Here is a 24,196-nt window from a genome sequence, read left to right on the forward strand (position 1 = left end):
AGAAACACTGTTGGGTCAAAGAGTATTCACAGTTTGATAGCTTTTTTAGCTCTTCCAGGTTGCTCTTCAGAATGGTTGGATCCATTCACAACTCCACCAACAATGCATCAGTGTCCCAGTTTTTCCCGTGTCCCCTCCAACATTACTCATGAGTAATTATTTGTTGAGTGAATTACACATGTGCAGCAAACAAATAATGGATTTGAAAGCCAGTGAGTTGACCTTGAACAAAGATCATTACAAATTAGGTAAGTGTTTATGGTTGAGCACAGGCCATGGGGTACTTTGTTAAGAGTTCAAATGTTGGAGTTTGTTCTTCTCAGAGCACAGACGGTTTAGAGGCTTAGAGCCCTTCGGATGTCTCCAAATCCAAAGGTTCTGTCCTTTAGCCTCTGCCTCTGTTTTCTTCTGCCTCCAACCAAGACAGAGATGGAAGGTCTCTCTTATCTCCTTCTGGGGAGCCCAGCCACCAACTTGCCGCGGAGAGAGGGCTTCTGGCGTAGCTCCACTGAAATCCGTCAAAAGTGTTCTCTGCACCAGAGTCGTTCCTCTCGAGTCCAGCGCGATCAGCCAGCCAAGAGGAAAAAATGTATTCTGCCATAGATCCCTCATCGCTGGCCTTTTATCTGCCTCTTCTGAGAGAATGGGATTATGGGTTTTCTCCCATAGTGCTCTCTGGCCCAATGAGCTTTAAGGGAGGTGTAGAAAGTGTACTTTATGAAGCTAGCATACTTGTGGACTCCAGTGAGTAAAGGTGTGAACACAAGCCTTGTCTTAATCAGTTCTACTTAGTACCTTGTTTCAGGTTCTGGCCAAAACAACTTCTTGTAAGATTAGATCAACTCTAATTACTTAGCAGTTAGTAAGGATTCCAACAGTACTTAGCCCAAGAATCATTGCCTAAATAAACAAGAGGAATTCACAAGGTAATGGGTTTGAGCTCCAGGTGTAGTGTGCTTCCTCCGGGGTAAGAGGCCCAATCCTTTCTTTGCAAGGTCCCCCCTCCCCAGGCCAGAAAAGTTCTCTTTGCAAATGCTCATTGAGGCTTGAAGTGAAGCCCTACTGAGGGCCTGCAAACCTCCCCAGAAGGAAACCAACTGGTCTAAACAGTCCTAGCAATTTTGGTCACTGGTACTGCCACTGGTGATTGGGCTTCTTAGCCCAGCCACAAGCATGGTCACATTCTGGCACAAGGCCAAGACTAGATTTTTGCATTTTAGATTTGTTTATTTTCACATAGCTCAGTGTGTCAGAACTTTTAGGTGAGAGTTATGAACTTCCCTGTTGAGATGTCAACATCTTTCCATGGTTTTGACCATATCCATTGAGTCCTCACTCAGATTATAAGAGCAGAGACAGAAAAGGCCTCCATATGAGGCTTGGGAAAGTCAGCATGTATGTACCTCTGTATATTTGTATGTTTCTGTGAATATCTGTATGTGGGAAGTGTATAGCTCCACACTTGGACGCTAATGTGTCTTTTGTTTGGGTGTACACCTCTTTGAGAATCCTGGGTCACTTTCAAGCTACGACAAAACTAGAGCTGGACTAGCAGCCCCTTATTAATAATTTCTAGAAGATCCATTCTTAAGTTTCAATCTAAAGATGGAAAAGGAAAGAATAAGTGCTGGAGTAAGGCAGAAAGGAACAGATAATCTGAGATCACCAGTACAGGTAGACAAGCAGATTACAGGGAACCAAGATCATGGGGTTTAGAGCTAGAAGGTATCCTCATTTTAGAAGGGGAAATAGAGAAAATAATGACTTTTCCAAGATCACAAACATAGTAAATAATAGAAATGAGATTTGGCGACCGAGGGGCAGCTACGTGATGCAGTAGATAGAACACCAGCCTTAAAGTCAGGAGGACCTGGGTTCAAATCTAGTTTCAGACACTTACCATTTCCTGCCTGTGTGACCCTGTGCAAGTCACTTAATCCCAATTGCCTCAGGGGGGAAAAAGAGATTTGGAGACTGACTTCTTTTAATCAAGAATTAGAAGTTCATTTTGTAGGTCAGGTACCTTAGTGGATAGCTACTCCTAACTTCAAAGTACACCTCGGGTTCATTTCACCTAAACACCACAGATAATGAGCCCCCACCAATGTGTATATCCTTAATAGTCAGCCTAAAGACACAGTTCAAACCAAAGACACTTTATGAAATGACAGAGTGAGAAAAGTAGCATCTCCCCCCCCCAAAAAAAAAATAATGTGCTTCATAAACTTTGAGGTCATTATCTTATAAATACATATAGTATCAGAGGGGATTGAAAGCACATAGGGACACTCAAAGAGAAACATACTGTGGGGGCTTGTATGGAAGGGCATTTGGTTGCTAGAATGTACACATGGAGAACATATATGGCCAAGAGTTAGTGTCCTGTAAAATCGTTGTGGTCATTAATGCATGTGAGCCAGGGTGAATTCCTTATAGCCTATATGGAGGATAGGATAGGAATTGGGAGTGTGTAACACACACACACACACACACACACACACACACACACACACACATACGTATATTTTAAGCTTTGAACTTGGAAGATGGAGGCCAAGATCTAACTGTACAGGCTTTCTGCAGTCTCTGACAAGGATGGGGCTCAGCTGAGAACTCTGAAAAGTGCCAGGATAGACAGTTCTTGGAGCCCCGTATGCCCACCCCTCCCCAGCAGTGGTACAAACTGCTGACCGTTTGCTTGGAGACAGGAAAGATTTAGCTCTCTGGCAGGTGACCCTTTCCTCTCTGGGAAATGCTCTGCTGAGGGCCAAAATCAATGTCTTCCATCCTTTGGCTCTGACACCAGGTAATTCTGCCTTTAGCATAAGGTGACAGCTCGTTTTCTTTGCAAGTGAATTTACTACTCAAGGCAAATTAGACTAATGGTCTTGGCTGCCAGAGATCTCAGTATAGCTGGATGGACTTCAAACTGCCTACTTGCATCTGCACACTTTATTTCACTGGGGTCTGCCTTAATTCAATTTCAAGTCAACAAACATTTATTTAGCACCTAGTGCCTGCAAATCACTGTGCTAGGGAAACTAAGCAACCAACCCAGGCTCTGTCTTCAGGGAACTTGCATTCTACTGGGAGCAGGGTAAGACATAAGGATTCAACAGCAACATAAATGAAGAAATACAGATTTTGTGCAAGTTCAAATTCCAATTCTGCTATTTGTGATCTATGTGATCTATGTGATCCTGATCAGGTCAGCCTTTTAGGGCTTCAATTTCCTCCTCTGTAAGTGGATAGGCCTGGACTAAGGTCCCTTTTAGTTCTAAGAGCTGTGATCTTAAGACCTAAATACATGGTGATTCTGGGAAATGAATGTGGACTACTTGCATTTTTGTTTTTCTTCCCAGGTTATTTTTACCTTCTGGATCCAATTCTTCCTGTGCAACAAGTGAACTGTTCGGTTCTGCACACATATATTGTATCTAGAATATACTGTAACCTATTCAACATGTATAGGACTGCTGGCCATCTGGGGGAGGGGGTAGAAGGAGGGAGGGGAAAAGTCGGAACAGAAGTGAGTATAAAGGATAATGTTGGGTTGTGTATGGAGAAATGAGACAGTTTAGAAGCCAGTAACAGCAGCAACAGTAGCAGAGATATGGCTTAGACTTTAGGTGCAGAGCTGGGCCAAAACATAGAAGCTACACAATCATATTTTAACAAATTTTAAAATTGCCTAAATCTCTTAAAACCAGAGGGGAAAATAGAAACAGACTGATCATCTGCTGAAAGAAACCTCAAAATTAAAATTCTCAATTATATCAGAGTCAAAATCCAGAGTTTCCAGATCCAAGTAAAAATACTGCAAGATTCCAGAAAGAATTCAAGTAGCAAGAAACCATGATCAGGATCATACACAATTTAGCAGCCACCACCATAAAGGAGTGGAAAGCTTGGAATATAATATTCCAGAGGGAACAAGATTTACAGCTTCAAATAATTTACTTAGCAAATCTGAGTATGATAGTACAGAAAGATAGATCTTTAATGGAATAGAGAATATTTAAGTATTCTTGATGAAAAGACCAGAGATGCCAAGAAATTTTGACGTTCAAACACAGAGAGTAAAGAGTAACATAAAAAGGTAAATATAAATGAACAGTGCCAAGGAATTAAATAAGAACAAATTGTAAAGAGGAGTAAAGAGAAACATAAAAAGGCAAATATAAATGAACAGTGCCAAAGAATTAAATAAGAACAACCTGTTTATATTCAAAGATGGGGAGTTAATAAATGTGTCATTTCTGATCCCTATTGTCAGGGTTCATAGAAGTCCTATTAAACAAAGTCTAGAAGTGGTTTTACTCTGTCTTGACTTTAAGAAAAGAAAAGAAAGGGAGAGAAAGAAAAAATACACTTTGGTGGGGGATAGAAGGATAATTAAGGGAAATTATCTCATGTAATCAAGGTACCCAAGTGGACATTCAAACAAACAAGGAGAAAGAGATGAGGGCTGCTACTGAGACTTCTGAAATGGTCAGAAGAAGGAAGTAGACACACAAAAAGTTAGGTATGGAAACATTTTATTCCACAAATAAATAGGATGGAAAAGGAAGAAGGAGGGAGGGGAATTAAAGGGATAAATTGAGGCAGGGATTAATGCTAAGTAAAACAGACTTTGAAGATATTTATAGCTCTTTTTGAAGTGTCAAAGAATGGAACTCTAAGGGGATGCCTATAAATTGGACAATGGATGAACAGCTTGTGTTATATAAATGAGATGGAATACTATTATGCTGATCTTTATCAGAGTAATAACCAACCAGGATTCCAGAGGACTTATGAAATATTCTACCCCATACCCTGATAAAGTAATACAAGAATAAAAGTACAGAATGAGACAGATTATTATTAAGGTTTTTTTATCATGACCAGTGTGGTATTTGTTTTGATTTACTATATATGTATATAATGAGTTTTGTTTTGGGGGGATTTTCAATTGGATAAGGTGAATTGAGGTGGGAGGGTTAGAAGAAGGAGCTTAGCTGATTAAAACAAATAAAATTCTTTTTAAAATGAAGAAATGACAAGACTTGAGGATATGAAGATTGAGATGATGATTCTAGAGTTGTAAACTTGGGTAACTGGAAGGATGCCATTGCATTCAATAGAAATGAGAAAATGTGGAAGAAGAATAGGTTATGGGACCACTATGAGTTCTGTTTTAGACAAAGTGTGTTTGAGATACCTGAATGAAATGTCTACCTGACAACTGGTTTTATAATATTTGAGTTCAGGAGAGACATTCAGGTAAGATATATAGATTTGGGATTCATCTGCATAGAGCTGATTCCTTTTTCTACTATGGGGAATGCTGGCATGCAGTGGAAATTGTACAGGGAGGGCATACTGGCCTGTGACCTGGCCAAGGTCACAAGAAGAGCTGGAATTCAAACTGAGATGCTCAGACTCAAAAATCCAATGTTTGAGTCAAAGCATCTGGTTCGAATCCTGAGTCTTCTGGTAACTAGCTACATGTCTTTCAGTAAGTCATTTGATCTATTTAAGCCTCATTCTGTCCATCATTTAATGTAAGGCTTAAACTAGTTCATGGATTCTTAGCCTTTGGAGGCTATCATGGACTCTTGGCAGATGAAATCTGTAGGTTCTTTCTCAGAATAAATACATAAACATAATACATAGAATTATAAAGGAAACTAGTTATGTTGAAATGCAGTTTATATAACTAGCTATCCATCCATCTATTCATTCTATCTCTCAATCTCTCTGTCTTTCTATCTATCTGTCTATCTATCTAGCTACCTTCCTCCTTTCCTTCCTCCCTCCCTCCCTATTTGTCTGTCTGTCTGTCTCGATTTACTTATCTATCTCTTTATCTATCCATCTATCTATCTGTCTTTCTATCTATTTATCCATCTATCATAAGTTTATGGACTCCAGATTAAAAATCTTTAGTTAGCTCTTTTCTAAGCTTCTTTGAAAATTGAAACATTATGAATTAAAATGAAAATGTCATAGTTTTTATAGCTGTAAGAAGCCTTAGAAATCATCTAGTTTAATCCCCTCATTTTATATTGAAGCAGCTGAAGCCCTTATGAGTCAAGTGACCTGGCCAAGATCACAAGAAGAGCTAGAATTCAGACTGAGATGCTCAAAGTCAAAAATCCAATGTTCTTTGCACTACACCACTCTGAATCACAAGGCATCAAATTGTAAGCATTTATTGATTATCTACTGTTTTCTCTACTAAGGAAGATATAATTCACTGAGCATCTGTTTGGAAAGACAGGATCAATGCATAGGCAGTAACCAGGAAATGGGTACAGGCTTGGTATAATCAATCGTAGGATATGGGATGCCCATTTGGAATGGAAAAAGAGGCATTTTAAGAGAGAGATTAATGAGAGTTAATATAATAAAGGAAATCTTCATGGAAGAGATGAGTCTTGAATAATAGGATTTAAATAGGAGAGGAAGAGTATTCCATTGAGTAATAGGAAGACCATAGGATTTAGAAATGAAAGGATGTTAGAGGTCATTGAACACAACCTTTCCCTATTTTACAGAGGAGGAAACTGAGGCCCCCAGGAGGCTAAACAATCTGACCATGTTCACAGAAATAGTAAGTAGCAGATCTGGGATGTAAGCCAAGACCTTTTAAATGCAAAACCAGGCTTTCTCCACTCGCTGTACAAATAAAGGTACAAGTAGAAATAGTCAATGGTGTGTGTGTGTGTGTGTGTGTGTGTGTGTGTGTGTGTGTATGATGGAGACCACCTTGGCCCAAAGGACATGGAATTCATGTTAGGAAATTAAAGGCTATGAGATTGGGAAGATAAGATGGGTTCAGCTCATAAAAGTCCTTGGATGTTAATAAATATTGACTGAATTGAATTATTTGGTAGCAGGTGGTGAGGGATAGAGAATGGAGAAACTGGAGGAAGCAGGGGGACCAGCTAGGAGGCCATTCTAGTAACTTAGACAGGAGGATTTCTAATATATTAGAAAGCATTTGGAAAATATTGAAGAAATCTGCAAATACAGGCCATTATCATTATATTATTATAATCATGTCACAAATGTCTGAATTCCCATGTCAGAATGATTTTTATCCCAGAACCACTTTGAGGACAGGAAATAAATGTAGCCATAAGAAAGGAGTGTCAGGATTCCAAAAGAAATCTAAAGAAAGGTAGGAGCTCTCCCCCAAGTCCCCTGAGACCCTTAGCCCTTGCACCTCCTTCTTATATCACTTTTGATCAGTGGCATGAGAGTATTTGAGCCTGAAAATATTTGGTCCTTCTTTTCTTGCTGCCATATACACAATGCTGTTGTTGATATTGACCAGTAGGAACTCAGCCATGAGAGATTTCTTTTGATTTTTCCAAGAGGTTCTGAATGCTTGGGAGAGAGGTTGGATGAGCAGGGTAGAAGTCCTTTCCTCTTATCTAATTACCAGTCTTTATTTCCCTATTGTTTGGTAGAATATCACTTCCTTGAGAGCAGATATATTGTATTTTTGCCTTTATAATCCCAGCAAGCTGATCCTGTACAGAGAGGGCATTTCATGAGAGTTTGGCAAATTGAATCTCCTCTCTCTCCCGTTCTCCTTGGCTGCCTTTCCTCTCTGTTTATTTCACACAAGGCCCTAATTTATCCCCATTGGTCAATCCCTGTAGCCTTTTCCAGTTCAGAATCTATATCTCTCTGCTGGTGAACTTTTCTAATCAGTGGATTTGTTCCAATTACAAATCCAAATTTTATTTCCTCTTTGTTTCTAGAGGAGTTCCGAGGAGTCACCATCGTGGAGCTAATCAAGAAGGAGGGGAGCACCTTAGGGCTAACTATCTCTGGTGGTACTGACAAAGATGGGAAGCCCAGAGTTTCCAACCTGAGGCCTGGTGGACTAGCGGCCAGGTAAGAGGGTCTATCTGCTGTGGGTCATGATCAGGGGAAGGGGGAGGGAAAAAGAGGGAGAAAGAAAAGACAGGTAGAAGAGGGATTAGATCTCTGACAAAATATCATTTTCCACATCACAGAATATCAGAACTAGACAAGACCTGAGAACATAGAAGGGTCAGAGCTGGGAGAAGTCTTCAAGCATCAAATGCTAGGATAGAAAGGAACCTTAGAAAACAGAATGTTCTAAGCTAGAGGGATCATGGGGCATGGAACTGGATTAGATTTAGAACGTGGAATATTAGAAGTGAAATGGGTCTTGGGATATGGGATGTCAGAGCTAGAAGAAATCTGGAACAAGAGAGCCAAAAAGGATCTTAAATATCATTTAGGTTGACCCCATTCTTTTCCAGATTACAAAATTGAGACCCAGGGAAGGGCCATGCCTTGCCCAAAGTCACTATGAATTAATGGCAGTTCCCAGATTAGAATCCAAGACTCTTGACTGTAGTTTTTTTCACTACACTTTCTACTTTTCCTGGGGAAGAGAGATAAAAAATTAATGGCTAGTATTTATTTAAGGCTTGCAAAACACTTTACACAGTGATTCTTGTTGGAATCCTAGTGTTAACTCAAGTTGAAACAAGGTGATAACTCAAGAGAGATGTTAGAATCCTAGTGTTAACTCAATGTAATTGATACAATGCTTGCATTCACATCTTTACTCATTGGAGTTCACAGGTTTGGGAGATTTCAGGGTTTAGTATGAGATATCTGAATTCACACCTCCCTTGAAGCTCTTAGGGCCAGAGAGCACTCTGGGAGAAAACCCATAATCCCATTCTCTCAGAAGAGATCATATATAAGCCCACTCAAGGGAATTCAGTGGAATTAGATTGGAGAGGAGCACTCTGGGACAGACACAGAGCACTCTGGGAGATTGAGAGCCAGAAGCCTTCTCTTGGAGGCAAGACAGATTCAACTTGGGGCTGGCTGGAGGCTGAAGAAAGCAGAGGCAGAAGCAAAGGACAAAGCTGCAAGAGCTCCTAGAACCAAGCAGAGAGATAAGCCTCAACTAACTAGGCTATTTTGGAAGAAGAAAATAAACGTTTGCATTTTTACCAGCTGGCTGCATTTTGGGTGATTATTACTCTTAACTGAAACTAAGGCTGCCTCCAGAAAACCTCCCCAAGAAACTCGCTCCCAGAGAGAACCATTATATTATTTTAAAGAAAAAGAACACTACAGTTCTCAAACTTTTGTTTTCAGAATCTTTATCCTATTAAAAATTATTGAGGATCTCTTCAAAGCATTTTTGTTTACTTGGATTATATTTATAGACATTCACCATATTGGAAATAAAAACTATTTTTGAATTTGTAGACCCTCTAAAAGGGTTTCAGAGATCCCCAGGATTCTCTAGACCATACTTTGGGAACCACTGATTACATATGGTATCTCTTTTGATCCCCACAGGTTTATCAGGGAAATGCAATTATCATTCCCTTTTTGAGAATAGAAAAATCTGAGATGGAGAAAAGTAAATTAACTTACTTGTGATTGTCTCCTTAGAGAGATCTGGAGTAGGAAAAAAGCAGAGAGGGAAAGAGATAGAAAGGAGAGAAAAGGAGGTATGTGTATGTGTATGTGTATTGTATATGAGTGTGTGTGTGTGTGTGTGTGTGTGTGTGTGTGTGTGTGTAGAAACAGAGAGATAGAGACAGAGACAGAGAGATTGAGCGAAATAGAAAAGAGACAGAGACAGAGACAAAGAAAGGTAGAAGAGAGAGAAAAGAAAAGAGAGGGGAAGAAAGGGAGAGAAAGAAAAAGGGAAGAGAGAGAACAGAGAGAGGGAATGAAGAACAGACAGACAGATGGAATAAATTATTTTTATGATGGGAAAACTAAAGCACAACTTGGAAAAGTACTTGTCCCTCAAATTCCCGGTCAAGTCAACAAGCATTTATTTAGTGCTTACTATGTGCCAGGCCTTCTGCCAAGCCTTTGGAATATAATACAAGCAGAAAGAAAGACAGTGAATGAGTCATTGGCCAAACTGGAACACTATCCTGCCTTCTAGGATAGCTCTCAATTCTCTTTGTCACTAATTTAAGCATACTCTTTAACACTGCCTGTTAATTTTAAGCAAAACAGTGAAAACATCTCATTTTTGCTTTCTTCTCCTAGACTCCAGGGGCTACCTAGTGTGCCCCAGACTCTTGCCCACAGCTCTTCTGTTGCCCTGATTTCTCCCATAGTTTTAGGAGAAGAGCAATCTGAGAAAGATTAGGATGGTGACACGATTACCCATCTAAAAAGGTGTCTTGTGACAGAGAAAGCAGACATTATCTGGGGAGCCCCAGAACTGGAACTTACAAAGGAAGGTTTCAGCCAGACATATTTCAACATAAAGAAAAGCTTCTGAACTATAAGAATTGTTTAGCAATGAAACATGGTTTCCATATATCAATGTGGGACATTTTTTCACTAGAGGTGTTCAAGCACACAGTGGAACCAAAAGAAAAGTGTTCTAGGTGACTTATTTCTGTGATCTTTGTGTTCCTAAAAGTGCTTTGTAAACTAGAAGATAACTCACCAAAATTAGAGATCTTGTCATTATATTGTTTGAGTTTAATTACTTTGTATCTGGATGACTTCAACTTTTCCATCTTCCCAATAGTGTTTGCCATCAGTGCAAACTCACGAGACACTAAATTCAACATAGAATCTTCAAATGTTCAAGCTGGACATGACTTTAGAAGGTCCAACCTCCTGCCCATTTTACAGAAGAGGAAACAGAACTAGAAGAGGGGACTGACTTGACCCCCAAATCACACAGATAGTTCATGGCAGAAATGGAAATAGAATCCAAGTTTTCTGTGATCTATTCATTCTAGACTTATCAAGAAATGAGCCATCCAATTTAAGGCATTTCCATTAAATCAAGCAGGCTCTTCATGTCATTTAGCACTTTATCCTGTTTTACCCAGAATTCACAATAGCCATGAAGGTGGAAGTGTGAGGAAGTTTAGAAAGGTGGGACACCAAATTAGCACTGCCAGCTAATTAACAGAGCCACAAATATTTAGTGTAGGAGCAAATGGGGAAGAGATTGACAGATCATGAACACATCTGGAGTTCTGCGCCTTAGTTAACTGTTCCATTTATGCTAACACTATCTGTCTCCCTCCCATTTTGGTGCTGCCCGATTCTTTGCTTCTTGTCTCTCTTTGTCCCTATTTTTGTCTCCATTTCTCTATCTCTCTGTTTTCATTTTTCATTTCTTGTCTCTGTCTCTGTCTCTCTATCACTCTGTCTCTCACTGCCTCTTCATCTCTCTGTCTCTCTGTCACTGTCTCTCTTCTCTGTCTCTCTGCCTCTGTCTCTTTGTCTCTGTCTCTTATAATCATCCAGTTGCTATGGGTCGGTCAGCAGAGAAGACAATGGTGGGCACCCTTAGCTTCCACTGTTGTTTTGCAAAATCAAAGCATTTCAGAGTTGAAAGGATTCCTTATTCTACCTTCTCTGTGAACAAGTGGTCACCAAGTTTCTTTATGATTTCCACTGAGAGGCAGCACAATCTATATCCTAACTTAGACTCTAACTAGCCGTGTGACCCTGGTCAATTCACTTGACTTATCCTAGCCTCAGTTTCCTCACCTGTAAAATAGTAACCAAAAATAGCTCCCACCTCAAGGAGAATCAAAAAAGATAGCATGAATGGAGTGTTTTGCACATCTTGAATTGATATTGCCATTCTGTCAGAGATCCTGTTTATCAGGGGCTTTGTGTAATCCAAATGTTATGTTTTATTTTCAGAAGCGACCAGTTAAATGTGGGGGATTACATCACATCCGTGAATGGGATCCACCTGACAAAGCTGCGCCATGATGAAATCATCAGTCTGCTGAAGAATGTCGGGGAGCGGGTGGTGCTGGAGGTGGAGTATGAGCTCCCCCCTGCTGGTGGGTGCCTTCCTAGTGGCTCCCTTGGCTTTGGGGTATTTGCCAGAGTTACATATATGGGCAGTGGCACAACCAGGGCTAAATCATGGGTATCCGCTGATCAATAGAGAATTGGGTTCAATTGTAGACAAGTCACTTAAGTGGTCCAGAACTCAGTTTCCTCATCTGTAAAATGAGGGGCTAGCTCTATGATCCTTCCCAAGATAAATCTATGATGCTGTCTGAAATAACTTGCTATCTCTGTGACATTAGGCTTGACATTCACTTGACTTTCCCCCTCATTTCCTCATCTATAAAATAAGGAAGTTGGACTGGGTCTTTCCCAGCTCTAGAATGATGACACTAAGATCCTGTTAAACATCTACCACGTGTAATGCAGAAAGGCACATGGGTAGTAGGCGGAGTAAGGAAGACCCCAGTTCAGACCCTGGCTCCAACACATAAATACATAGGAGTACAAAGTGTTTGACTTAGATAAAGCATTGATGATTTCCAGCAGGGGTTGGATTCAGAGTTGGGGCAGGAGGCAATCAAGGAAGTTTGATGAGGGGGTGACCCCTGAGCTGGGCTGTGGGAGGATGAGCAAGTTACCAATGTGCAGAGACTCGGGGAAATCGGAGGCAGCAGGGCAGGCTTCCTTTAAGGAAACCAGACAGATAAAACAAAAAGAGAAGCATATGAGGCTGGAACAAATGGCAGATCCAAGACTTAGGATGGGCAATGGAAGTTGGCTCCTGTCCCAAGCAAGGGCTCCTTAGGTACTCCCTCTATGGAAGAAGCTAATCTCTGGGATTAGGTGGTCCTGAGCTCCCTGCCCCTTTATTGGCTCTTCAAAGGACTTTGCAAGAGAATGAGGGACCAGTTCTGCCATTCTGTGGTAGTTGTAGGAGTCTCAGGGTGGCCAAGAGATGCCGATTGTGCCCTCTAATAATCATTGGAGAATCTCAGCATCACTTTACCCTCACTTTGTCAATTTTGGACTTGCAAAGGTCTCGAGGGACCTTTCATTTTTCCTGGACACACCGCCTACAATTTGGGTATATATTAACCCCAAGTATCAACCCACTGATTTCCTTGATAGACTAAGGCAGGCCTAGATAATGTTGGCTCTTCATCTCTTTCCCTCTTCATCTCTTCTCCCATCTCTGTTCTAAACAGGTCTAAGATAGTTAGGGGCAGCTATGTGGTTCAGTGGATAGAGTAATGCACTTGGATTCAGGAAGACCTGAGTTCAAATTCAGCCTTAGATTCTTACGAGACTGTGTGATCCTGAGTAAATCACTTAAACTCTGTTTCAGTTTTCTCTAAAGTGGGATAATAGCACCCACTTCCCAGGATTGTTGTGAAGATTAAATGAGATAATATTTGTAAAGCACTTCGCCCAATACCTGGCATGTGGTAGACACCGTATAAATTTTTAGCTATTATTACTCTATGGAATCATGCATTAATAAAAATCATTCCCTCTGCTAGGGGCATAGTTCTTTTATTCTGGGTTTATTGACCTGTCTCCCTTCCTGTTTCTAGATAAAAGATGTCCTGAAACCACAAAGACCTCCTGCCTTTGGCTAATCAACAAGCAGTAATGTAAGAGATTGAGAAGATCTGAGATGTAGTCAATCAATCAGGAAACATTCAATGCCTGCTGTATTCCAGGCTAGTCTCTAGGGGAACAGAAACAAAATAAAACTCCTGCTGTAGAAACAGTGTTTCTATCTCAGTTTTACTCCTAGAGACTCTGACGTCAGTCACTCTAAAGTCCTGTAGGTAGACTGGCTATATCTAATGTGAAGAAATGAAGGGAAAATGTGTTCTTTTCCATGTCAGAACATCATCCCCCGGCAGAAAAATGGATAGCACCTATTGGGCTTGTGGTAATTTCCTAGAACATTCCAATCACCACTCAGTCTCCATGTTCTGTGCCCTCATCAATCTTTTCCTAACTTTCTATTTCCTTCTGCCAGCATTGTAGACTCCTCCATCCTTCTTGTAATTCTGTCTCATCCCCAGTTTATCCTTTGTCTTCTCATCCCGATAGCAAGACGGTAAATTAGCTAGCCAGGTTTTACTTGGTGGGAGAACACATGCCCATGGGATGATTCTACCTTTGTCTGCACAAATAATGAACATGCATTGGCTGAAGCAGAAAAATGCAGAGTCCAGAATCAATTCTAGATACTGCCCTTGAGATGTGCTCTTCACAGATTTAGAATGGAAGGAAGATCATTGAGTCCAACCCCGGAGTTTTAGGATGAGGAAAGTGTGATGATTTTTCCAGAATTGCCAAGATGTCACGCCCAAAATCATAGTTAGCAATATTGGGGCTTAGAATGAACATCACAAAATATAACTTGGGGCCAGGATGAAGGAGGGGATCAAGATCTCAAGATCTCATACCTTGAGACACAAGGGGAATCCCCTTGAATGGAGATTCCCATGCTATTGATCCATAGAGGGATGACTGAGACTTGGAGGTATCACCATCCCTCTCTCCGGGGACAGAGACTCCTGAATCCTCCAAAGCCTGGGGAAAGAACAGAGTCAGGACAGTGGCTTATGCCATCTGATAGCTTTCTAGTTTAACTAATTGTTTTTGTTAACTAGATGTTAAAACTCTACATTTAAGCAAAATTCTCATTTGCTCATTTATAACTCTGGACAGGAAATTACATTTCTTAAGATCTTAATTACCATTCTGCTAAGCAGGGGAAAGGACTACAATTAACCTTGCTTCTGGCTTTAAGATTTTGCTATTCAACCATGATTTGAACGGTATTTGTTTCAAAGGCAGTAGACCTAAGAAGAAGAGGTCAGTGGAGTAAAAGAATACTTCTGTGTTTCTCCCACAGCCCCCGAGAACAGCTTAGGAATTATTCCAAAGACCATCGAGGTCTCCCTGTATAAGGAAGGCAACAGTTTTGGCTTTGTACTCAGAGGTCAGTACCTTCCACTCCCCAGGTAAGCAACAACTTGGCATCTGGGTGAGTTCGGGGCTCAGGTTAACTCTGTCTCTTTCCACCAGGTGGTGAGGGGTCTTTTTGACCCTCGGGGGGGATGATGGGGCCTCAACTCCAGAGATCCCAGTGGGGTTTTAACAGAATAAGCCCTCTTAGTCCAGACCTGGACTGTGTGGGAGGTCCAATGGTAATGGGAGAAAACAGAGAAAATGTGGGGGTTTGGTGGAGGAAGATGGATAAGGTTTCACGCATGGATGGTCTTGGCCTGTGTTTCAGGGGGAGCCCATGAAGACTGGCACAAATCCAGACCACTCGTCCTCACCTATGTGAGGCCAGGGGGCCCAGCTGACAGGTAACCACCACCTTGAGAAGGAGGTGCAGATGAGTTCAGCACATGAGCTCTGCACCTCCCCAGGAGAGATAAGGGCAGTCTTGCCTAAGAAAGTGACTTAGATCTTCCCGGACCCCTGGGTGCTTTCTTAGACTACAGATCCCTGCAATTCCATAACCATCAACCCTTTTCTGTCCTAAATTTAAGAATTAACTAAGAAACAATGTGGTAGTATGGGAATGCATTGAATTAGGAGTCCAAAGACATAGGTTTCAGTCCTGGCCCTGCCACTAATAATTATAAGATACTGAAATTTTGTAGATGGTAAGATCCTTTAATATCTTTCTGTGGTTCTATATAAACACTTTTGTTGTACAGACAAACCCCATCTGTAAAGTGTGATAAATTTGGAGAATTATCTTAGGATACACATTTCAGGGTCCTATCCTGCTGGTGGTGTGCAGTGACCATAGAGGCTGCCAGTGAGAGACAAAGAATTGGGGCTTATTAGTGTAACTGAAAAAAAAAATTAAAATCCAAACTCATAAATTTTCTCTTCACCTCTCTGTCTCTCTTTCTCTTTTCCCCTCTCTTTCTCTCTGTGTGTCTCTCTCTGTCTCTCTATGTATGTGTGTCTCTCTCTCTGTCTCTGTCTTTCTCTTCCTCTCTGTTTCTATCTATTTCTCTGCCTCTATCTCCTTTCTCTATTTCTGTCTTTCTCTAGGTGTGTCTATCTGTCTGTCTGTCTCTCTCTGTTCCTCTCTGTCTTTCTATCTGTCTTTCTCTGTCTCTCTCTCACTGTATCTCTCTGTGTCTCTCTCTGTCTCTGTTTCTGTCTTTCTCTTCCTTTCTGTTTCTATCTCTCTACCTCTATTTCTTCTCTCTACCTCTGTCTTTCTCTGGGTGTCTGTATCACTCTAACTCTGTTTCTCTCTCTCTCTCTCTCTTTCTCTCTCTCTCTCTCTCTCTCTCCCTCCCTCCTTCCCTCCCTCCCTCCCCCCTCTCTCTGTGTCTCTCTTTCACACACACAGATGATTGTACATCTATACATATGTGCATGTACATTCCCATACTTCTATCTGTGTGAGCTTTGAGTGCAGACACATTCAGGTATATGCACTGTATAGACACATAAGACTTTGGAGCCTTCTGGCTACTTTGATCCATCTTTCTCCTCTCCCTCCCAGAAGTCTGGGCTCTCTGATAGCTCCTTAGAAGAATGACTCCTGGAAGATTCATTTAAGATCCTGATTATTATTGGGGATATGGGAAGTCATTAGATGGTAGGTAGAAAAGAGAATCATGCTGTGTCCAGAACAGACCCCAGCTATTTCTGCCTTCTCCTTCAATTTCAAATCAAATGGGATGAGGCAGCCAGTCACTTTACCTCTCTAAGAAAAAGCTTGTACCGAAGAATAAAATGCATCATTTCTCACACTCAAATAGTATAGCTTCCATAGCCATTGAATTTCAGAACTGGAATAGAAATCATCTTTTCCAATCCTGGAAACTGAGATGCAGAGATGGAACCTGCCCAATGTCCAACTGGTACAATTACCATCCAGAGTCCTGACAAGTGGCCATTCACTTTTCTTTAAATACTATCAGAGAGGAAATTTTCACCACTTATCAAGGCAGACTGCTCTATGGTTGGATGGCTCTACTTAAAATCATAGAATTTAATAAAATACAAGCAACTTGAGATAGGGACTATATTTTTATTTCATTTTTGCATCCTCAGTGCCTAGCATAGTACCTGGCACATGAGAGGTAAAATATTTGCAGAATTTCACTGAGTCAAAGAATTTTAGAAATGAAATAATTCATTTTTACTGATAAGGAAACTGAGTTTTAAGAAGGAAAAGTGACTTGTATAAGATTATACCATTAGCTAGTAGCAGAGTTAGGATTAGAATCCTGATCTTTTGATAATTCAGACATTTTCCTTCACTTGGACTGAAATCTTCCTCTCTGTAACTTTCCCTTAAGGATGCTAATTCTGCCTTTGGTGTATATTGAGAAAAAAATCTACCATGTGACAACCCTTCAGATATTGAAGATGGAGGTCTTAAGTTACCCAAGATGGTATTTGTTTTAACATTTAGGCATCAGAAAGCTATCTTTCCCAGGCTCTATTACATAATGTGTCATTTATTCCCCCTATCCATCAGGGGGCTCTAGACCAGTTGTTAGGAATGAAACACTAGATCCACTCCTACCTTCTCCAAAGCAATGTAGGGTCAATAATAGCCTAGAAGGTCAGTGCTAGAGATCATCTAGTCCAATCCCCCTCATTGTAGAGGAGAGGAAACAGGTACAGAGAAGAATGACTCACCCATGATCAATTGAGTATGTAGTAACAGAAGCAAAATTTAAACCCAAATACTTTTATTCTAAATCTGTGGGGGGTTTTCTCTCTACTAGACTTTCTTCCACAATGGGCTGTTATTTTGTTAGTGAAAATTCATTTCTAATGTCTAATATTACTGTAGCTTATTGCCTACAGTCATAATTGAAAGAAAGCTACATTTCAGATACAGATGAGTGAAAATGATACTGTAATTTTTTCCTATCCAAATTCATAGACACACCTACCCTGCAAAAATCTGGCCATGGACCATTGGCTCAAACAGTCAATGATTATTTATTAAGGATTAACTATGTATTAAGCTATATGCAAAGTACAAATTCAATCAAAAAGAAATATACTCTCTTCCCTCAAGGTTTTTACATTCTAATGTACAAATATAATACATAAAAGGGAGGGGGGGGGGAAACAAGAGACTTGGGGGGAAAAACTTACACAGGGAAATGGTGGTAAAGTCTGGAGACTTAGGACAGGAATGAAGGCTGTCTGGCCCCGGGCCCTCCCTAAAATGGAGGATCTTGTAGGCACTCACTAGTAGACAAAGGTGGGGCACAATTATAGAAGTATGTTCTAGGATAAGGAGGCTGTAAGGACAGAGGGAAAAGGAAAGACTAAATTCCTAGATTGTGAAATTCAGAATTGGAAGAAACCTTATTTTATAGATGGGTAAACTGAGGCACACATCGTTAAGCTGTTTTGGCCATGATAGCAGAGACACAACTCAAACACAGGTCTTCTGATTTCATTCCCATGCTGTTTCCTATAGAAACAGGTTTTCCTGGTCCATCACCTACCAAACTGACTTTAATATCTCCATGAAACCAAACTTGAATTACACAAAGATATAAAGTCCCAAATCATTAGAATGACATAGTGGAGGGAAATAGGATGTCCTGGAAAAGATGGAATACTCTTGGTCATTTGGATAAGAAAACACTTCTAAGGTCCAAAAGGAGAATTAGGGTGGAAAGTTGGTTACTACCTTGTTAAATTAAGTGTATATCTTTTTTCCTTTCTTTTCTTTTTTCTTTCTTTTCTTTTTTTTTCTTGAGGCAATTGGGGTTAAGTGACTTGCCCAGGATCACACAGCTAGGAAGTGTTAAGTGTCTGAGACCAGATTTGAAAAACTTCAGGGCTGGAGCTCTATCCACTGCAGCACTTAGCTTCCCCTATATGGGGACAATTGCCTGAGCGGGAAAAAAAGCAAATTATATATAAGAAGAGTTCACAGTTTCACACAGATGGCTCTTTTTTGTTCCTTCCATATTGAAAAAACTTTGTTCTTGTTAAGTTCATAATAAATAATAATAAACAAGTTCATAATAAGATAATTTTAAAACCAAACAGAATTATTACCAGGCTTTCTAGTAGCTTGGTTCCCCTTGCTGAGCATGTCTGGGTTAGTGCTTTTATGGGCTAGACCTTCCCTCATGGATCCCAGGCCCAGACCAAACCATAAAAAGACTGAATTAGGAGCAGAACTTTAGAGCTGGAAGAGACTTTCTAGGTCACCTTGTCCAATCCTTTCAGTTTGCCTTCCAGAAATTCTGGAAGAGGGAAGTGAAGGGATACCTATGGGAGTTGGCAGTCACACCAAGATTCAAACTTTGAGACCTCTGATTTCAAACCCAAACTCTGATTTCCATTTCCTCAATCTGGCCCACCCCTTTAAAAGTTTGTGGGCCACCATAGCATTCATGTCACCAAGAAATTCCAAGCTATAATCAGGCACTCTTCATACTCAGCTTTGTCCAGATATCTATATCAGTCATTCCTAGAATGGCCTAGGATAGGTTTATAAATAGCTCCCTCTACTAATAGAACTTGGCCACAGTTAAAATAAAACTGCCCCCACGGAGTTCTCTGCTGGTTTACAAAGTCATTTCTTGCCAGAACTGAACCAAAGTCTGTGGCTCAAAGCAGTGGCGTGCTGAATCCTGAACCTGGCCAAATCCTATTGTGATTTTCACTTTCCAAACCAGCAAAATTTTTGTTTTGCTTTGTTTTTAAGCAAACACTAATGAATTATTTTGAGCTCTGGACCAACCATATGCATTTGTTCAAGTCACTAAAAGGAAAAGTCAAAATGTTCTCCAATGTCTATCATTCAGCTTTGGGATCCCTCTTTTGATGGAATCACATCAGATTTTCTTTTGGGGGGGCGGATGATATGTATTGAAAATATCAATGGTATTTAGCAATAGACTAAAATCTAGCAATGGATTAACCAACCATGTTCAAGTTTCTTTTAAATTGATTTCCATCTCGAATATCTAATTTTCTAAAATCTTTTCCTGGTTCTGATGTTCTATGTCCTGAGGTCCGTCCCAACTCTAATAATCAATGTTCTCAAGTCCCTCCCAGCTCTGTTGTTCTATGTCCTTAAGATTCCCCCCAGTTCTAATATTCTGTGTTCTGAAAACTCCAAATTCTGATATTCTCTCTTCAAAGATGCCTCTCAGTTCTGATGTTCTATGTCCTAAGATCTTCCCCAGCCCTGATATTTTTAATTCCAAAAACTCTCCAGATTCTGATATGTCTCTTTTAAGACCCCTACCAGTTCTGATATTCTCTGTCCTAAGGTCCCTTTCTGCTCTAACATTCTCTGTTCTAAGAGCTTTCCCGTTACTGACATTTTTGTTTTATGGTACTTTTTAGTACCCTGACTTTCCGAGCTTGTAAAATTCTAACATGTGCCTTTCCCACAGAGAGGGGTCGCTGAGAATTGGGGACAGGCTGCTCAGTGTGGATGGCATTCCACTTCACAACCTGACCCATGCAGATGCTCTCAACATTCTTCGGCAATGCAGTCAGGAGGCCCTCTTCCAGATTGAATATGACGTCTCCATTATGGGTAAGGATACATGGCCTTTCTGGGGTATCGCCCATTGAAATACGCCTAGGGGCTCCATGAGCTCATCACGTAAACCCTTAGCAATGATTCTGCCCAAGCTAGCAATGAGTTAGGAGAGGGAAGGAAGACATCAAGGATGGTGGCAATATTGTCTCATTACATTTTTTGCAATTACAAAATTATTTTCAAGGTAGATATCTTCTCATTTAATTCACAAGCTCTCTGGGTTATTATTAACACCATCTAAGAGAGGAGAAAGTGGAATCTTAAACTTAAGGTCATACCATAAGGTGGTGGCAGGATCTGAGACTTATTTTCTCTGAATTTTAAATCCAGTTTTTTCCCTCAATATTATCCACCTCCCTCTCTCCCCCTATCCCCTGCCCTTCACTATTCCTAATTACTTAGGTCTAGACAAAGTCAAATCTGGCCCTAAAAGAAACTTTTCTAAAAATATGACTTCTTCTAAGCCCTGCTGGGTTGTTCCAGGCCCATGGGCTCAACTCAAATGCTGAAACCTTAATGTGCCTTCCCTACATCCTCCAGGGTGAAATGGCCAAGCCAGTCTCTAGAGTCCTTTCCAGCTCTCAATTCTCTGAAGTTCTGTGAAATCTCCTTTGCTCCCCAGGACATTCTTGTACCAGGCAGAGGTTACAAATGTAATCCCCAAAGGAATACCATAAATGTTCATTTCTGACCTTGACTCCCTCTCAGCAGCCCTGCTTCTGAAAATAACATTCCAGGAGGCACGATTCAAAGCCAGGAAAAGTATTTAATCTAAAGGGGCAGGTGCATTTGAGTGTCAGCTGAGGAGAAAGGGGATGGTGTGTGGGAGCTCCCATCCTGTGCTGGGTACCTCCAAGACTGCATGACTTCAGGGCCTGTTAGGTAACTTCCCTTTGGTCTCAAATGCTACCCTTTAGGCAACAGACCTTCCCCTCCCATGCAGCAAATAGATTTTTCAGAGTAAAAGAGGAAGCTTCTTGGTTTTGAAAAAAAGAAACTAACCTGAAAAAAATATTGAATTAAAGAACTTGACTGCTTGGTAGAGCGGAGAGTAGACAAGATTGAGTTTCAAATCGCCTGAGTTTTAGGCCCCTTCCTATTTCTTATTTCTCTGCAGCTTTGGACAAATGCCATCTCTGAGCTTTATTTTCTTCCTCTGGAAAGTGGAGATAATAAAACTTACATCATCTACTTTGTCAGGTTATGAATGAACTTGTTGGACTGGAGGAGGGAGAGAACCTCCAAACTCCTTTCAGTTCTTGAATATGCTGCACCCCTAAATCTATTGGGGTGCCCTCTAACTTTGGTCTTAGGACACCATTAAAGGTGAAGCCATAAATTAACTTTTTTTTCTAAGAAGAGAAATATTCGGGTGTGAGCATCTGCTAGGAGAATCCTTAGCTTAGAAATGAACATACTTGAGCAGCACAGTGCCTGGAATCTGTAATAACTGCTCCTTGATTGATTGTGTTTCCTGAATGGGCCATCAAGGGGGATATTCAGTCCCATTAGCCTAAGATCAAATACAAACTTCTTCTTTTTTTTTTTTTTTTTTTTTTTTGCTGACAGCCCTTCACAATCTGACCCCTTCCTATCTTTCCATTCTTCTCAAACATTATTCCCTATAATGTAACCCTAACTTATGGCTTGCTACCAATTCTGCCTGGTACATTGTAGGTACTTAATAACGACTGCCAATTGATTGAAACATAAACATCCATCAATAATGAATTTTTATTATTATTATTAGCTGGCATTTATATAGTACTTGAGGATTGTTGCACAAGCATTTTCCAAACAAAGCAATATGGTATCTCATTTGATCATCATGACAACCCCATGAAGTAGATACTATTTTTAATCCCCGTTTTACTGAAGCAACCAGAGATTAAGTGACTGGTTCAGATCACAGAGCTATTAAGTATCTAAGGCAAGATTTGAACTCAGGTCTTCTTGACTCCATATCCAGTGCTCTACCTCCCTCTGCCATTTAGTTTAAAATGCATTTTTTGCATAATAATTCTAAATATATAAAACAGACAATTATTTCTTTAAAAAGGATGAAGATAAATTTTCAGTCCTAAACCTAGCAGGGCCTGTAGGGACTTGAGATTAGCATGTTTTTAAGTCCTAAAAAAAAGAGGATGAAAGGGAGAAATGGAGAGAAGAGAAGGAACAGGAAGATGAGGGAAATGTGGGGAGAGGGAAGAAAAGAGTAAGGGAGACTGAGAGGAGAAGGGGAGGGAAATAAGGAGGAGAATAAAAGTAGGAAGGGAAGGGAAGGGAAGATGGAAGGGAAAGGGAGGAGAGAGAGAGAGAGAGAGAGAGAGAGAGAGAGAGAGAGAGAGAGAGAGAGAGAGAGAGAGAGCAGTTGTGTTGGCTCATTTACAGTAACAAGAAGTACATTCCATGTAATTGTGGGATCCCTAATTCTCACCTTTCATTCATCCCCTTCCTTTTGTCCCCTCAAAATCATTCTGTATCTATTTGGCCTCTATTTTGGAACTACCCATATAAGTACATGTTGTATCCTGCATCTAGATTTGAATCTCCTTGAGGGCAGGGATTGTTTCACTTTGAATTTTTATCTCCAGTACTTCATTTAATTTATATTTATTAATTATTTTATTATTCAATTATATTAATTGAATGGAGATTTATCTACCTCATTAAAGTCTTAAGTATGGACTATTAAGGATGCTGTTCGGTAGTCTATGATAATAAGCTACTTCCTTAGTCCTGCTGTGGGTAACCCAATATAGGAATCAGAAGCAACCAGGAGGGGGGAATTTGTGGCTCCCAAATAGGTTAGTAGAAGAGATCTTTTGGGTAAGCAGGGCATTTTGGTGGATTACTTGAGTGGACAGTCCCATAGGGAAAGACAGGTTATATAAACCAGATTGTTCATCCTATAGACCTTCATACCAATATAAGACATCATTAGATTGGAAGGAGATGATGATACCAGAGAAAATGGCAGCACTGGATGCAGTGGATTTCTAAAACCTTGGAAAAGGAATTGTGTAGAGATTGATGGTCTGACGCCAATTACTGACAAGTTCATCAATGTTATCGAGGATTTCCACTCAGCGAACCCTCCCTATAGGCAGACTTGCCTCACTATGTGGGGTGTGAGCTGCTGCTTTTTTGGCAGGAAATTAGTAAGGCCAGAGAAGCTTCTGTGCTTGGACAGCCCTTGGAGATGGTGGAAGAGGGTAGGATGAGGCAAACTGCAGATCTGTTGCCAGAGGCATTAGATAGTAGCTCTGTCCAGAGTGCCAAAGACACTGAGCTCAGGAGAGCTAGCTGTCAGTCCATAGAATAGATTGGTGATGGTTCTTGGAGTTTTAGAAGTTTTGTGCTATGTAGAATAATTAAAAAACTTGGAAGAGATTTCAGAAAATCTGGGTTCACATGAAGCTCATTGTTGTTACGGTTTTTAAAACTGATCGCAGAGTCTACGGGACACCAAAAGGAGGGAAGTAAGTGGAAATCAAGGCTAGTTAACAGTATACTTTTGTTTCTCCCCTGTGGGGAATTTCTTGAGTTAGGTTCATAGAAGTTTGTTCCAACTTTGGGGCTTTGGTTGTTAACATTATGTCTCTTTGGTCTATAGAATAAATATTCTTTAAGGTCTAGGACATTTTTTGTTTTTAATGGTCTAACAGTGCCTGACATTTAGTACATAGTAGGCACTTAATAAATGTGAGGGAAGGGGAAAGTTCCGAGAATTATTCACTTGAACATTGTTAAACGTCTAATTTGCCATGTGTTTACTAGCATCATTCTAAAATTACTTAGGACCCAACAACTCTGTTCTAATTGTTCTCCTGATTTTCC

General features: G+C 40.5%; 1 protein-coding gene across 1 annotated transcript in view; it reads left to right on the forward strand.

The window, feature by feature from the left end:
• The window catches only part of GRIP2 (glutamate receptor interacting protein 2), a 179,593-nt gene that overhangs the window by 58,815 nt on the left and 96,582 nt on the right, over nt 1-24,196 (forward strand). The window contains exons 3-7 of the mRNA XM_051970539.1: nt 7,758-7,893; nt 11,695-11,840; nt 14,690-14,776; nt 15,074-15,149; nt 20,205-20,350. Of these exons, the coding sequence (XP_051826499.1) occupies nt 7,758-7,893; nt 11,695-11,840; nt 14,690-14,776; nt 15,074-15,149; nt 20,205-20,350 (591 nt within the window). The remainder of the gene's footprint in view (nt 1-7,757; nt 7,894-11,694; nt 11,841-14,689; nt 14,777-15,073; nt 15,150-20,204; nt 20,351-24,196) is intronic.

This window comes from Antechinus flavipes, chromosome 1 (genome assembly GCF_016432865.1).
Source record: "Antechinus flavipes isolate AdamAnt ecotype Samford, QLD, Australia chromosome 1, AdamAnt_v2, whole genome shotgun sequence".
NCBI lineage: Eukaryota > Metazoa > Chordata > Mammalia > Dasyuromorphia > Dasyuridae > Antechinus > Antechinus flavipes.